General features: G+C 37.5%; 1 protein-coding gene across 1 annotated transcript in view; it reads left to right on the top strand.

Moving 5' to 3' along the window:
* The window catches only part of LOC117178797 (helix-loop-helix protein 11-like), a 64050-nt gene that overhangs the window by 17445 nt on the left and 29773 nt on the right, over positions 1–16832 (top strand). Inside the window, exon 2 of the mRNA XM_033370275.1 lies at positions 3619–3898. Coding sequence (XP_033226166.1) covers positions 3619–3898 — 280 coding nt within the window. The remainder of the gene's footprint in view (positions 1–3618; positions 3899–16832) is intronic.

Genomic DNA, 16832 nt, shown 5'->3' with positions numbered 1-16832 from the left:
CCTTGAAATTCTCTACAAGTATCAGTCTTTAAAATTTAAATTAGAAAGATTTTTAAAATTGACACTCAGAACAATACTTCGCAGGCTGAATCCGGCCGTGTCCCCTTTTGGTCGCCAGCGGTTCAATTGAATCCTGCGCAACTGGACTGCTTTTTAAGAAATGTGAAAGATGTGCCAATTGATGAAAGTACTTGCACTACTGATACACCTGACTTTTTGCGTGGAGTGAAGAACTTGAAGCAGGTATAAAATAGTCTTTATTTAATTTTCTAAGTGCTGAACATGCAGTGTTACGCGACGACAGTACATTGACAGCTGACTACTCCTCATTACGTTAGCCAAGTTGAGGTACTGAAGTCCAGAATTGACTTATCCCACTTCTAACTCAGAGGAGTGGAATCCAAGAAAATTTTGGGGTTGGAGGGGAATTGAGACAAGGTGTTTCAAGTGGCTCAGGTAAAGTGATGATTCTGAACAGAGTCTGATACCACATTTACTTTGGTCCGTCATAACCAAAGACTCACAATATATGGTTATGGTTATGGTTATGGTTATGGTTAGCTTGTTATATATCTGCAATAAAATTTTAAGTGCAATGTCTCTTCAGCGGTTCCGAAAAAATAATAAAAGGATTAAGTAGCATAGGCAGATGTTTCGATCGTCCCCTCAACCTCTTGACTAATTCTGGAAACTATAAACGAGTTTAAAATGAATATCGATGGGCTCTACGAAGAATAGCCCATTTTTCAGCTACGGCTAAGATGTCTAACTTAATTTAGCAAAGTTTTCAGGAGGAATTTGTAGGATTTCCTAGAAATTCAAAACTCCAGTATTTTTTTGTATTACAGTTTGTAATGTAATTTAGATTCCTATAACTTTCAAAACAAGAAATTTTACGAGATTTTTATTTCTTTTAACACTTCTAAGTGTTCACTAAATTTCATACAAGATAAAGTAGGCATAATACTTAACGATAACGAAAAGATAGCCCAGTATTCGTAGAACCTATCAATATAACAGGCGAGGAAATGTTTGAATTTTGATTTAGAGCCTGAACAAAAAATTGGCTGAGGGTAGAAAGAGGCGAGCACACAAGCTGCGCAACACAACATGCTTATATTAATTATATATTTACATATTTGCAAAATAAATTGCAAGGTCGGTAGTAAAACAATAATCATCAGCAGCAGACATCAGACTTTTTTTCTCTCTTATCGGCACGAGGCGACTGTGACTGTGACTGATTCTGGTTGATGAATGCGCATTGTCCAGCAGAAGGTCGTGACTCTTCCTCACTTGACTCACCTTCGCCCTCTTCATCGCTCAGTTTAGCATTTAGCATGACCCATCCATCTCTTGTCTGTGGTTCTGCTGTTGTTTCCGTTGTTGCTGTTGTTGCCACACTCACGGATAACGACCTTAAACTGTAAAAACAGTGTCAGCAAAACCACCGTCTCTTACGCATATTATCTACCTGTACTTGACTTGGTTTTTTTATTCAAATACATTAAAAGTCAAAAGTAAAGTGTCACCAGCGGTGTACCAATTACACATTTTTAAAGCATCGATTCATTCGGCCGTCAGGGTAATCGATATTTAGTGACTGAAACGTATTTTATGGAACAGATTTTTAGGCTGAAAACAAAAAACTGAGTGACCATCCTGTTCTGGCTATTTTAACCACAGTAAAGTTCGAGGTGGAATATCATTGGTTCAGTTAAAGGGAGTGAAATTGTGCAATGATAATGGGGGTGGGACGACTAACGACAGGAGAGGGTCAAGGAGAAAGTTAGAAATATTAGAAATACAATTTCACATGTGTAATATGATGCAACGTCTCGACGATATGGGTCATTTTAAATTTACTTCGGTACTCTTGTCCCTGGCTAACTGCACATAGCCTTGACACTTACAGTTACCGTCGATATTTCTATACATAGAGTGTAAAGAGGGCAAATGATATCACAGTAAGTATTTACTTGTTTGAGAAAGTTCAATCACAATCGCAAATCATGTGTTAATGTTGGGACAAAACTGCGGCATATTCGATCAGAGTGGGAAACTCGAAATGCAGGCTTGACCCTCATTCCCATTTTTGAAGAGTTCCCCCTTTTAAAGACCCCCCCCCCCTCCCTCCCTCCCTCCCATTGTTTTCATGAAACTTTCCCCTTTTGTCGTTATTTGCTTAAATGTGAAATGAATTAATAAAACCCAACTATTTTGGGTGAAAAATTTTACTATTTTATTGATATTAAATTATTTTGTTGAAGTTTCAACAGTTTTTTTTATAGAAAGTTCTTTTTTTTTTTAATTTTTTTATCATTTATGATTGAGGAAGTATTAGAATTTCCCAAAATCTCACACCTCAGACTTTCAAAGGATCTCTACCTTTTGAAAATCCCTACAACTGAAAATTGAATTTTGGTTGTGGTGTTTGTCTATCGTTATGCATCTCGGTATGTCCACAAACAATGCAAGTTTCGAATTATGAACGAATCAAATTTGAGCTCTGGGACACATTTCTGAGGCGCTGAAAGAAACAATTAGTTTGTTGGCGAGCATTTTTTGGCCAACGCTCATGATTTTATATATAAAAAATTCTATTTAAAAAATCACATTTTGAATCAAACGAAGCGAGAGACGGGAAATAGTCACAAGGATGAATTGAAGTTGTTAAAAAGCCGTACAGCAGTTACTTGAACCATTTTTTGTTAGGAATTGTTATTTATGTTTTATTTATAAAAAATACTAGGAGAAAAAATAAAATATTGAAATTTTTAACTAATCGGCACGGAATATGTGGAAAAGCTTTTTAAAATACTTCTGTCCCTAAATTTTACAATTTTGTTGAAAACTCTTTTTGTGGTTTTGAACACAGGGCTACAGCATGGGTTTGGGATTTTGCTGGGATTCTAATAGGTATACTTTATGTTTCTGGGGTCGCTGAAAATTAATTAATTCGCAGAGTTGAGCCAGCGCGTCAGGATATGCAGTAAAATTTAAAAAATGGCTAAAAATCTGGAATTTCTGCATAAACTTCCTACCCAAACCTACAAACACCAAATTAACAATCCCCAAATCTACAAGCAGCACTTCAACATAATCCACGAATGCCAAACCAAAAAGCTTCAAACTCCAAATCCACATACTCGAAACTCCAAATACACGTGCTCCAAACCCACAAACTACTGTGGGTGTTGGAGTTCGTTACTTTGGGTTTTGTGGGTTTGGAGTTTTTTGTAATTTTTAAAATTTAACTGCAAATCCTGACGTGCTGGTTCAATTCTGCGAATGGATCTGTGTTCAACGATCCCAAAAACATAAATTATACAAATATAAAGTTGAAAATTCGTTTTTATAGGTTGAAAATATTTAACTGTTTGGTTAAAATTAAACTCTTTTGGTTGCAATTGAACTTTTGTAGAGAGAGAGAGAGAGAGAGAGAGAGAGAGAGAGAGAGAGGGGGGGGGAGATATCCCTGACTAGAGATGGTCTCGATCTCGAAACATCATCCCTCGTTTATTTATAGCTGCTGTGTGAGGGCAGATCACCTTGAAAGATAATTGAATAGTGGTATGAACGTAGTGTATAATGTTTTTGTTGTTGTTTCTGTTGCAGCAACGGCGACTTTGCGGACGAGAGTTCGGTCGCTGCTACCGTTTACCAAAGCGTTGTTGGGCGAGACGTGCTAAACGGCAACAGCGCCGGGGGACTTAATCAGGGCAACATTGCAAGCAGTGTGGGCCGGGCGCCATCGCGCAGTCACATGGAGCAAGAAAAGCGAATGCGGCGAGAAATCGCCAACAGCAATGAGCGGAGGCGCATGCAGAGCATTAATGCCGGCTTCCAGTCGCTCAGAACCCTGCTGCCTCATCACGAGGGAGAAAAACTGTCAAAGGTACATCTATTTATCCATCCATCTGCATCATTTTAATAATACACCACGATTGCTACTGATAACTGCAAACTGCAAACTGCAAACTGCAAACTACACCATCATCTTTATTTTTTCTTTTCATGACTTTTCAGCTTATAATTTGGGTCGCCCTATTGAAAACAATTGTGAGATATTGGCAGTACCTATATTTACAGCACATAAATAATAATATTTATTATTCAGGGTTAATAGTCTGTGGCCTCACTGTTACTTATTCCCTCCTTTCACCCTTTACTCTCTACTCGGAAATCAGTGAAAAGATGAATCTTTTATTTCAGTGAATAGTCACTGATTACCTTGGGTCCTTGTGAGTGTCTCCAGAATTATGTACGTAGAGTAGTCAAATTGGAATGCAAATCTAACCTCACTCGAGGTCGAAACACGTCCGTCTTGTCCTCTCTCGATATTTTACTATTGTGTTTGATTGTCATGCTATTTTGACTATTATTTTTATATTATATTTCTCTACAATTTAGTCTCGTGCAGAGTCAGGTCGCCCTCTTTTTCTAAAAAAAAGGTGCAAGGGATGGTCTTTCCAAATTAATTTGTTTGCATATGTTGGATGTTCTCTAAAAACCCTTGAAAATAGGGTTTTTTTTGGACATTTAATTTTCACACCCTCTTATCTAAATATTTGAGCATCAATATTTGTAATCTAAGATGATTAAATCCTTGCCGTCAATTAACAATTACATTATTAATATTGAATGTACATATACTTAACACTAGAGGATTTTGTGTGGATGAATAGTTACATGTACTACCTGCAATAGTTGGATATTTTCCTGAAACCGTCAAAGATTCTCATACATATGTAGCATTTATAAATATTTACCTGTAATGATTACAGGATCTTATTTGCTAACGTTACAAATATTTATTTGTAATGATTACACATGTTTTGTGCTTGCGTTGCAAATAAAATCTGTTACATTTGCAGGCCTTGACTACAAACATTTCACAGAAACACTTATTGAAAAATCATACCCACTAGGCTAATCTGTAACAATTACGGATTTTTCGGTAACTTTAGCGGACTTTTTTCACAGTGTCGGGGGCTTATTGTGAGAGTGGTCAGACAATTGACGGGTTGGGAATGTATATTTCAGCCAAAAGGACAGGAAAAATGAGGAATTTAATTTGGCTTCAGGTCACTTTCCTTTTACATACTCCTTTTGATCATCAGCTGTGTTTGCTCCCTTGATCAATACAAAAACTGAAGAAAGCAATGGAATTTAAATTTTCGCATTGCTCAATATGAACCAATTATAGTTTAAGTTTGTTTCAGTATTTTTTGTGCAGTTTCTTTAATTTTTTTTGTCCTGTGGGGTATAATAAGTTATATGAAGCAAATTGCCCACGAATTTACGTTCCTCTCCCCAGAACAAGTTTGATGTAGTTTTTCGCTATTGTCGAACGGATAAGCAAACTGACTGCTACTGACCTTCTTCTGACTATTTCAAACAAAGAGACTTGGTTGGTTCAGCTGAAGAGAGCACATGCAGCAGCACAATCGTGTGCGTCTCTGCAAGCGCGTTTGGGCGTGCGTCCATCTACATATGTACAGTGTTATTATACATTGGGAAAATATCTGCTTGTATGCTCGGGCACAGATCAATGGTCTTGTTGCGACGGTAATAATTGTACGAGTCACAAAACACAGCGCGGACTTGATGTACCAACACAAATCTGAACATACATTTACAGGGTTTCGCAAGCTCCGAGGCAACATCGAACTGCTCTGCAAAGAATATATACTTATTCTCACGCTTCTCCTGACTTTACAAACATGTTTGACGAATGCGGTGTTCACCGCGAGCAGCGACGATGACCACCCCATCTTGTATTTTCTCAAAGGTCATACACTCCCACTGCAAACTGACAAGGAAAAAAAGGACAGAAAAGAATGAGATAAAAGAGAAATGAAAAGTGTGTGAAGGCAGAAAGGGGGGAAAAATAGCAAGTCTCTGATACAAAGCGCATACAAGAGAGAAATGGAGTGGAGGAGATTGCGTGGGAAATGAAAAACATGAGGAGGCTCGTCTGATCCGCGAAATATTGCATTACGAAATTTACGATTTCGCAAAAGGACCATTTATTTTTTTTCGACGCACGTGCAAATTTAAGCAGGTGTGTGTGTGTGTGTGTGTGTGTGTTATAGGCGGGGATTAGTTGATATGAAATTGCTATTTGTTCCCATTTGTATTTTCTCACTGAAATGAGGTATAAATAGTAAACTTATTCACTATTGTAGTTTTGGAAAACCTTCTAATTTTATTCACGGAAAGAAGGCTTAAATTTATAAACGATAATGAACTGTATTATTTGAATAGTGAAGTTTCTAGATTTGACTGAATTCAGGGATATTGTGAAACGACGACAACGGTATTAATGAAAATGACAATCGAGACTAGCTACACTCTCTTTCGCGGTTGTACGAGTACACACGCTCGTTGATTCGTTCATTCGTTCATTCGTCTTTGCCGCAGACATCTCGACCCATTTTCATTTAGCACTCACTCCCAGACAGAAAAATAAACCAGTTCTCCCTACTGCCTTTCATATACAGTCGCGTACTTCCCACTCCTCCCTACCCCCCCCTCCCCTTTCTGGCTTGGTTTCACACGTTCTTTTTTCTTTTATCCTGTATCAGCAATCAGTATATTGTGCGATAAAGGAGAAAAGTGCGAGTTTGCTGTGTCTGCTGTCTAGGGCGAACACGCAAATACCCGATCTCAGAGGACAGTGGAAGAAAAAAAATTAATTAATTTACAAGATTGTTGAATTTGCTAACAAATTGCAGTACGGGTATTATTTTCATCCTGAATAGAATGCAAATCTTGGCGCGTAAAAATGTTGCCTTGGGTCTGGTTGAGCACAGGCCTAGCAACATTTGAGCCCTGGTCTGACGATCGAGCCTGGGTCAAGGTCGAATGAAACGCCTATTCTGCCCAAGGTCTTTTTTGATTGCCCGGCTAGATCGCCCAGTGTTATTCAGATTCGACCCCCCCCCCCCCCCCCCCCCCCCCCCCCCCCGCCTTATTATCGATTCTCAGCCAGTCCAATCTCGAGCAGGCTTTCTTCTGGTTTTGCAATTAAAATTCGAAATAGGATAGAATTAAAGCAGTCTTCGATGAGTTCTTGTTTCCTGAACTCACAGTTCTGTGCCCGTCTTTGGAAATAGTCAGTGCAAAGAATACAGAGATTTAGAGGTTAGATTGGTGCCCGTGTCAAGTATACAATTTATTTATGAGTTGTTTACTTACTACATTCTAATTCAGTGTGCAAATTTGGAATTGTGGTGTTTCCCTAATGTCACTGGATTTTTCAGAAGCTTTTCGTTTTAAGCATTTTGAGAAACTATATTTGCATTATTACGATTTGCATCATCAGATCGATCATCACTGTAACACTATATTGAAATGTTCACTTGGAAAAAAAATGAAATATCACAAAAATATTTACCCATATTATATAACAGAGGTCTTGAATCGGATGAAGAGATGTTTAAATAACGGTGGAGGGCGCCACCAAATATAAATTCACAAATTACACTTTGCTACAATCGCGCGAACAAAAATTGGGGTCGCCCACGACTCCCATGGCGCTTTAAGGGTTAATGACTTTCAGTGGGTCTGAAGGAAAATTCGTGTTCTGGGTGCCAGCTTAGTGAATAAAATAACAGGCCTCTGTTTTTCCTCATTCTTCGGGAGTAATCGTTCCACCCGCCGCACCTTATGAGTCTGATCAGTGGTATTTATAGAACGTGGCCTGAGTGATTGCAAATAAGTCAGTGTGTAATAAACGCTATTGTAGCCGTTGAACGTCGTACTGTAAGGTGCATCCTATTGTTGCCCCCCCCCCCCCCTCTATTCATCTACATTGTTAAGCACTTGTGCTCTTACCCATGTATAAAAAAACTGTGGTTCAGTAATGTTGTGGCTTCAGTGAAATTTGTTTGGCATTTTTCAGAACTGAGCCTACAATAGAACTTATGTTGAGGGTTCCTGTTTAATTCTTTAATATCCGATAGATGGTCACTGTTTAAACATATAGATAAGTATTGACAAAAGTTTTATATATATTTTAAAAACATTTTAAATTAAATGTTGGAATTATCTGATCTCGTAAAATAATTTAATATTAACGAAATATTGCAAGTATATATTACAATATATCATTTTCAATAGGTCCACGATTATCGCTACATGCGACAATTTGTCATCGATTTTAACTTGAATTGTACTATTTCTAACGATTTAGATTTCTAACGAAACAATTTTGTCATGTTTGCAATTTTTTTAATATCCTGTTCGGCTGTACAAACTAAAAAAATATACACAGATCCAATCTAACTTGAACTGAGAAAATTCAGAAAAACTGTTTGCCCAGAGAATATTCGTACACAGTCACTTGCGGACGATGCCTCTGTCGAAGAGCTCAAGCTTAGCCTCAAAATGCAACAAAAAACATACGTAAAGGACCCTGTCTATTCAGCGACTGGCCCAAAATTACTCGAACGATCGTGACTAGTTTGTGGCCGAATTTGGCCGGGACTTATTTCCCGTAGATTTCTGATCAGAGTCAGCAAGCGATTATTTACGTTTATAAATTCGCTCCGCCCTCGATCACTCTTAAGAGGGGAAAAAAGACACAAAGGTGTTTTCATTCTTTTTTATTTGTATGCTAATGACGTATTGCATGCCTTGTACAAATTTTAAGACGCGCAGTGGGTTTTGCGTGTCTTTTTTTATGCAGTATTTTTTACTTTTTAGACTTTTTTCATTTGCACAGAAGCGTTTTTTACAATAAATATTAATAATCAATCATTTTTATTAACACAGTTCCATTTCTACGTAGCTTCTGCCATCAAATAGCTTTTTAGACGATTTTGCACTATAATGTACTTGGTCTTCACTGCGAAATGACTCGTAACTAAAGCTGAGATCTTTCTAGAAATAAATTCAACAATCGCTATTCTATCATATTTTGTTTGAAAAATGTATCAATGATGATTGCTGCGTGAGAGCGATAGCAGACGATAAGAATTTGTGATTTTTTAAAGCGCCAGACAGTCAGTCATTGTGAAATAGCCTAATACCATATATAGCAAAGAAGAGGGCATTGCGCGTTGCAGTTGCAGTTGCAGTTGCAGAGACTTTTATGAATGAATGCAGTTTGAGTGGGTGTGCATACATGTGACTGTGCCATTCCGCGTAAGTATGCATCCCACAGTGCTTGCGTGCGTGCCAGCGCAACGTACTGGCCGTAGCCAATTACCATATTACTATTGACCCGACATGTCATAGCGAGACTACTTATAATGCGTCAAAATAGAAACCAGTCTCAGGTCATTTAAATATTACTTGAGAAAAAAATTTAACTACTGTGGGTACTGAGTTATTCATTATGAAAGCAGAACACTTGACTGTAAAAGTGAGAATTTTTCTGAAATAAACTCGATCGAGTGGTGCCCCCCCCCCCCGCCCCGCCGCAAAAATTTTGTTTTGACGCCGTTTTATTGTTCTTGTGCATCCCGTTTTTAACCATACCCATCTTCCAACCTAGGATTTTGGAGAAGAAGAAATATTGAATTTCGTACACCCCTATCAAAATTAAAACAACTCGAGCAACTTCTGCCTACGATTAATTCTTCTCAACTCTCTTCAGTTGGCCACATCTGATTCCGTCTCTGCTGTTTTCCACTCGTCCCACACGTCCAAGCGAAAGATCGATCCCCATTAATTAGCCCTTCGTCAATTAATGTTACGGGTAATCTAATTGTCGTTCGTGTCGTGACTATGAATTACTTATCCGCGAAGCACTAATTGACTGTCGATCGTCGTGTCACTATACTTACTGCTGTACGTACGACTAGAGTTCGTGACTACCCTTTACTCTCTTCACACCTTGGGCTTATATAGGTACCGCCCACGGTCTTTTTCCTTTTTTTCATGCCAACTAATTCCAATTACGTGACACATAGTTTTTCATCTTGTTTTATTTCGCCCGATTTTTTTCGAGAATTCTCAAACTCAACAAAATATAAACAACAGGAGGACACCCGAGCGCTGCTCGCCTGCTGCTTGTACACAGAGCAGCTTCATGCTTTTCACTGTAAGAGAGCTCGGACTTAACGTTAGAATTTGGGGGTTCGATCCCTGAATCGGTGCCTCTCAACATTTTTCCAAGTTCTTTGACCAGACTCCTTTACGGCACTGGTTTTTTTTAATCCCAATTTTAGTAAAATGTTGTCGTTAACAGCGGACGCCTTAAACTTTAGTCTTGATTAAATGTGATCAGAAGAGTTAGTGCACACATTTCACGATCTTTAAATCCATCAGAATGCAACTGTGGAACAGATAAAAAAGAACTTTTGGATTTCCTGTGGTGAACCTGATAATTGCGGCACCACTTAATAGGGAAAAAATTTTAAATAAAAACTGATCATCAAGAACTAGAGTGGTTGCGGAGCACACAAGATCCAACGTCAAGACTTCTATCATGGAGGCATTGTTTAAAAGAATGCAAATATGAAATCGATTATATGTAAAAAAAAAATAAAAGAAGACACGGCATCTTATGCACTGTCAATAATTTTCCCAATGCAAACAGATTCTGCAGAACAAGCGAACAGTAAATGAAATTTAATGACAGTACAACTCACAGTTTTCAAAAGTGCCAATTACAAATCTCGAAACATTAAGATGAATGAGCTCCTGACATTTTCAGAAAACGAAACTGAGAATTGAAATTTTGCGTATGGGACGGAATACCCACCTAAAATTATTGTTTTTTTTTTTATGATTGGGTTGACACGGAGCTAAAACTCTTTCTTCCACACGAATTTGAAGAGGGTAAAAAATTGTTTTCCCGAAAAGGAATTTTTTAAAAACTAATAGTTCTTCCAAAAAATGAATTTTAATTTCAATTTTCAAAAAAGAAATAATAATGAAAAATAAATTTCTGAATAGTCTTAGAGTACATGGAAAGATCTTTGCAAAGCACTATAATAAAAGTTCAATCGGATAATCCTAAAAGAAGTTACCTTCACGTGAAGGTGAAAAGGCACCTGAAAAAGTGAAAACTTCAGGCTGCTGTGCGTATATTGAAAGCCGGTTGATAAATGGACCGATGGTTTTGGCAAAGTAATGTAGGTCCACTGAGACTGTAATTCAGCCCAGTTTCAACCCCGTAAAAAAACAATAATTTAAAGGAGAAGCTGTTTTAGAAAATCTTTTGTAACATCTCCATATATATGTTCAAATGAAGTATCTACTTTTTATTCTGATAAAAACATACAGGCAGAGTCGATAATCAGTTAAGTCTTTCATCACTTTATTTAAATTGTTTCATCCCTGAAACCTATTTCAACTAGTTGAGGAAGCAATTTTTTTTCGGAAGTAATTTAATCCTTTCAGAATCTCTTCACAATTAAACACATTGAAACAACAACTTTCCATCCACAGAACAAAGGACGACTAGATAGAACAAACAGGGATAAAAACCTCAGAATTGTCGCAATAACCGACAATATTGCACTACGTGAATAACCTGGCAACCACTCCACCATTAAAGTTCGAAGAGTTGTTCTCTTTAGAGAAAACATGTCATGCAATATAATTAACCCAAGCAAAATAGATAATTGAAAAATGAATGGAAAAATACAAAGAGGAACAAAATGCCAAAATTGTTATTGCACAATACATCTTTGAGCGAGTCTGAATTGTTTTAATCCAGAACTACTTCGAACAAAAATGACTGAAAAAGCAAACAATAAACTTGTATTTACCAATCTATTGTGCGTCAAAAATAGGATAGGAAATATAAACCCACAACCAGTTTTAAGGTTCTCAAGCAGTTGGAGTGTGCACTGCTTGCATGTCACAACCCGCGCACAATAATACTGGCATATGGAATCAACTCATCGATGCCTACGATACCAGTTGTCAAAATTATTGTCAAGCAACGAGCCATTGTCTTAACAGGAACAATGATACTTTGACAGAACCCTCGCCCCTAAATGTATCACGTATTTTCGGAATGACCCTTACGTAAAAGAATTACACACCTAACCTAGAAGTTACATTTTGCATGCGGTGACTTTCATCTTCAATTTGCTTTTTTGCGAACAATTTCTTATTGCAGTATAAGCATGGCGGTTGCATGTGCGAGATAGAGAGAGAGAGAGAGAGAGAGAGAGTCTGAAACAAACATAAATATTAGAAATTGTAGTAGCAAGTTCTATTAGCAGAATTAGTAGAGTATTATCTACTTTTCCTTTGCAGTATAATGACTGAAATGATATTGCACAGATCTTTGTTTGAACCTCACGAGTTACCTACTAACCGGGTTGTATTGAAGGTTGTACAGGCTGTACGAGCAGCCACTCGGCCGACAGCCAGTCGCCTTCTCAACCACACTTCTTTCTCCTCCACGCTGCTCGGTTGTAGCCATGGCAATATTGATCCGACTGCCTGCCGGCCGGCCGGTTGAAAAGCACGCTGCTTGAGACCGGTCTCCAGGATGAGGGAAGCCAAGGCTGCTCACCTATGCACGTCCAGCTGATCAATTCTTCGACTGACATAGATCGAAATCGTGACCGTCAGTGGCACATTCAGCTTTTTTAGATATTCAATCAAGCCTGTGTAAGTGCATGTGATACTGGCAATCAGTGATCATTCACTGGTTCACTCAGTGGAATTCCATCACTGCGGTTCAATCACAGAGGTTTACTCGTTTCTCAATACCGGTAGTCATTTAGTCGTACGTCTGCTTGTCGTCTATCGGATGACTAGGTATGACACCTGTCATTCATCACTATTGTGCTAACAGTTGCAAAATTATCTTTTAAAAAACGCAATTTCATCTCAGAGAAATAAATAAAGGCCGGGTTGCAATATTATGAGAAATATAGAAAGTTTTTTTTTTTTAAATCTATGCATGGTTTTGCTAACTTAACCTTGAGTTAGCATGAGGACATCTTTTTGTTTTGCTTAAATGCAGATCATTTCAACATTTCAGTCCATTTTTGCAATATGGTTCTGTCAGTTTGACGGACCTCAAATTTGAGTAGAGCGTAGAATCGGTAATAAAAAATACAAATAATCGGGAATCATAATCCTCACTACTTCTCAAATAAAAATGGAGCCACTACGATCGTAGGGGGGAAAGGTTATCGAGGCAGGATTAAAATGAGAAATTATCCTCGATTCATGTAAAGTTTAACCGACAAGGTTAGTTTTGTTGCAGTAAATATTCCACCTGGAATTGATGTAAACTTTATTTTAAATTTTTTTGCTGTGAACGCAGCACGATGATGATAATTATTGCTCAACCCAATTATTGTATGTGCAGTTTTCACTACAAGGGTACTACTGGGATACTGTAACTGTAATAATTTTTGTTTCAGGTAAATGCACTGAGCCCGTGGCTACTGCCGACGGAAGTTCCCCGTTTCCTCATATTGTCCGGTAACGTATCTCGTATATAACTGTTTCTCCTGGATATAGATTACTCAGCCGTGTACACATTTTCTCCGTGTATTTATATCAATTGGAGAGTGCTTTTTTTGTGAAACAAGTTCAGTGGAAGAACATTGTAATGGAAAGTTTAAGCTTTAAGTCATTCGAATTTGAGATTCGCATTTATTTATTTTGTACGAATCCGCACTGTTTGCGCCACTCTCGAATGAAACAATTCCAGTTTATTTTCATTTTGTTTTTTGTTGACGAATTTGGTTTAAAATGTACCAACAGTTGATCAAATCTGGTGCGGGTATGACTTACACTTTGAGAACTGCGCCCAGTCGTTTCATCACTGATTCCATTTTTTATGATTTTATCTTTACTAGTATTCTGCCGTGATTTGGAAGAACACCGTTAACTGCAAATCGGATAAGTCACCTGAAAGCAGTTAACGGTAGGTGGCTCAAGGCACTTATCCAAAATGCAGTTAACGGTGTTCATCCAAGTCACGGCAGTATTATAATTACTACGTGGCATATTAAAGGCTATTCTCTCATGTCCGGGGGATGTTATTATCTTGAGAAAGAGTTATATCTAACTGTTGTAATAAGAAGTAGAAATTCTAATTATTCATTGCCAAATACAAGTGTTAAAATTGACGAAGTAAGATAGGGCTTGAGAGGGCGGGGGGTATCCTCAGGGCTTAGGCCGACGCCCAGATCGATGCTCTCATCTGAGGTCCCAGTAAACGGAATCTAAAGCATATGTGAGGGAATCATACTTCTCAAGTGAGTACATAATCAGTCGAGTGGTCCAAACATGGGACTGCTGTCTAAATATTCATAGGCGAATGGAAATTCGTATAGTCCAGGCAAAATCAGAATATGCCTATTTTTTTTTTGTTTTCTTGCAGAGTCATTTTTCAGTTCGCTAAAAGCAATTGCTCCTCTGTGTGAAGTTTAATACGCTCAAATACAACTTCTTTTTCAAGTTGAATTTTTCATGATAATTTATGAACCATTTTCTTCAATGTAGGAGTTGTTTGTTCTCAGGGAGTACAACATGAATTTTTTCAAATGTTCATATTTCAAAAATATCATGTAACAATTGTACAACAAGGAGAATTCTATCAAAATTGCAACATTTGCGGACTTATTGCACGCTTTGGCTAAATTTGCATAAAGTGAAATCTGTGCAGAGTGTACTTTAAAGTTTACACCTATAAGAATGAATCTGGAACAAACTCAGATGGTCAAAGATTTACCATAAAAAAAGTTGTTTAAAAAATGGGAAAAGAGTGATCGTTTTGCTTCAAGTTCGCCCGCAGGCTCGTCAACCTTTATGACGAGTGACACAAACCGCGTCGAGTCGAATTTTTTTGATGTCTCGAAACACAAATTGACCCTAACGATAGGGGCAGAACAGTGAGACCTCAACTCTCAAATAATACGTTTTTAGGGTGTCTAGGTGTCTAGGTAGAAAAGTGTAATAATAGCAGGAATGAAGAGAGCGGAGCAGAAGGCCAGAGGCCAAGCAGGTGCATCTTTAGAGTGGACTCACACAGTTTCATCACTTTTACACTGCTTGGTCAAAAAATTTTAAAACAGTTTAGCGAGCTAAAAAATGATTCTACAAAAAAAGAAAGAAAATACGCATATTCTGATTTTGCCCAGGTCATACGAATTTCCAGTCGCCCACAAACATTTAAACAGTCGCTTTTTTGGACCACTCTATTAGTCAGTCATTCAAAGCACATGCACACGTAAAATGCCCAATCGTTTCATTAAGAAGGAGGTTTGCCCTGACAAAAATATTCACGTCTACTTTCTTGACATATTTAAATATTATTATTAGACCCCAGCGACACCAAAATGCAATTTTAAAGAAATCTCCACGCCAAGATATAATTAATTACAGCTTCTAAAGAAATTGCGAATATCTTAATTTTTCTATTTATTAAGTCCCTTTCACCAAAAATTTCCGCGTGTGTTCGGATGACGAAGTTCTATTTCGGAGACAATCTCCAAAAGTCAGCACTTTTTCATTTGGCTTTTCTGAGGTGGACCAGTGCGAGGCTGGGAGGGGAGGGAGGTACATACGTTCAGATTAATCTAGAAATCCCGTGTTGTTTATATAAATATATGGCTATCACCCTAGGTGAAGAACCTCACAAAGTCTTCATGTTATTCATTGGTGAATAGGCTACCAAGATATACATTCGTATGAATTTGTTCTATTCTCTCATCGATTAGTTTAGGACAATGTTGCATATTATTTTTTTCACTCTTTCCTTTTTTAGATAGAAATTAATAGTAGTGCAAAAGGAAAACAGTTTACAGATTATCCTCTCCTCTTTGCCAGCGACATTCAAGAAAATCTAACACTATCGAATTCGAGACACCTCACCAAACACTGAAAGCGAACTGACGCACATGCTGCTGACAACTGATAGAAATAGCCACTCTGGTTACTGTCCGCTTTTATCGCTCCGCTACTGGTCGCGACTCATTGTTCAGGGTTGCTCTGCAAGACCTGGAAGACCTGGAAAAGAAATGGAATTTTTGAAAAGTGTTTGATAAACGTGGAAAAGTCATGGAATTTTGAAGCAGAAAAAAAAATGACTGGAACTTTTTAATCGTTTCTACTTTAAAGCTTTCATAATTTAGTATTTTATCGCAAATTTTATATTTGACAATTAGAAAACAAAACTCAAAGAAAAGGCAAATGTCAGACAAAGTGTAAGAATTAAATGAAAAGAAATGGAGAATTCAATGGGAAAAGCAAAAAGAACTGGAAGATGTTGAACGAGGGGCACCACTTAACCGAGGGTGAGGGAGGGGGTCGATTCGACCCGATGTTTAAAAAAAGTCGAAAACGTGTTCCTAAAAATCTGAAAAAACTCATGGTTCTTGGTTGAATCTTCTGCTTAACGGTATAATTTCCCTATATGTGTTTTTTTAAATTATTGATGATACAACTAACAATAAACAAAATCATAGAAAAAAAAAGTTTTTTTTTTAAATTCAGGACTCAGAGAAAAATGAATGTATTGAATGGTTGAAAAGAGAATTAAAAGGGGAAGAGTGTGCCTTTCAATTTAGTAAGAAAAAATTATTTTTTAATCTAAATATGTACACAGAGAACCATGACTTTTCTTACTCAAATAATATAAAGGGAAATCGTAAGGTAAATGCACCTGTTATCGTTCGTGCTCCTATTATCGTTCTAACTTGATTGAAATGTAATAAATAATGAATTTTCATACTTTGACTTATGAGGAGTAATAAGTGCATTCACCTTACTCTCGCTAGTACAGAAAAATAGAAGAAAAATAGTAAACTTTTCTCAAGTGTGATCTGTCGAAATATATACGTTAACCGTTTGTGCTTGGTTCGAAAATGGCACCGATTTGAAATTTCACCCTGGGT

Source organism: Belonocnema kinseyi, chromosome 8 (assembly GCF_010883055.1).
Source record: "Belonocnema kinseyi isolate 2016_QV_RU_SX_M_011 chromosome 8, B_treatae_v1, whole genome shotgun sequence".
Classification (NCBI taxonomy): Eukaryota; Metazoa; Arthropoda; class Insecta; order Hymenoptera; family Cynipidae; genus Belonocnema; species Belonocnema kinseyi.
This window is presented reverse-complemented; position numbering and strand designations above follow the sequence as displayed.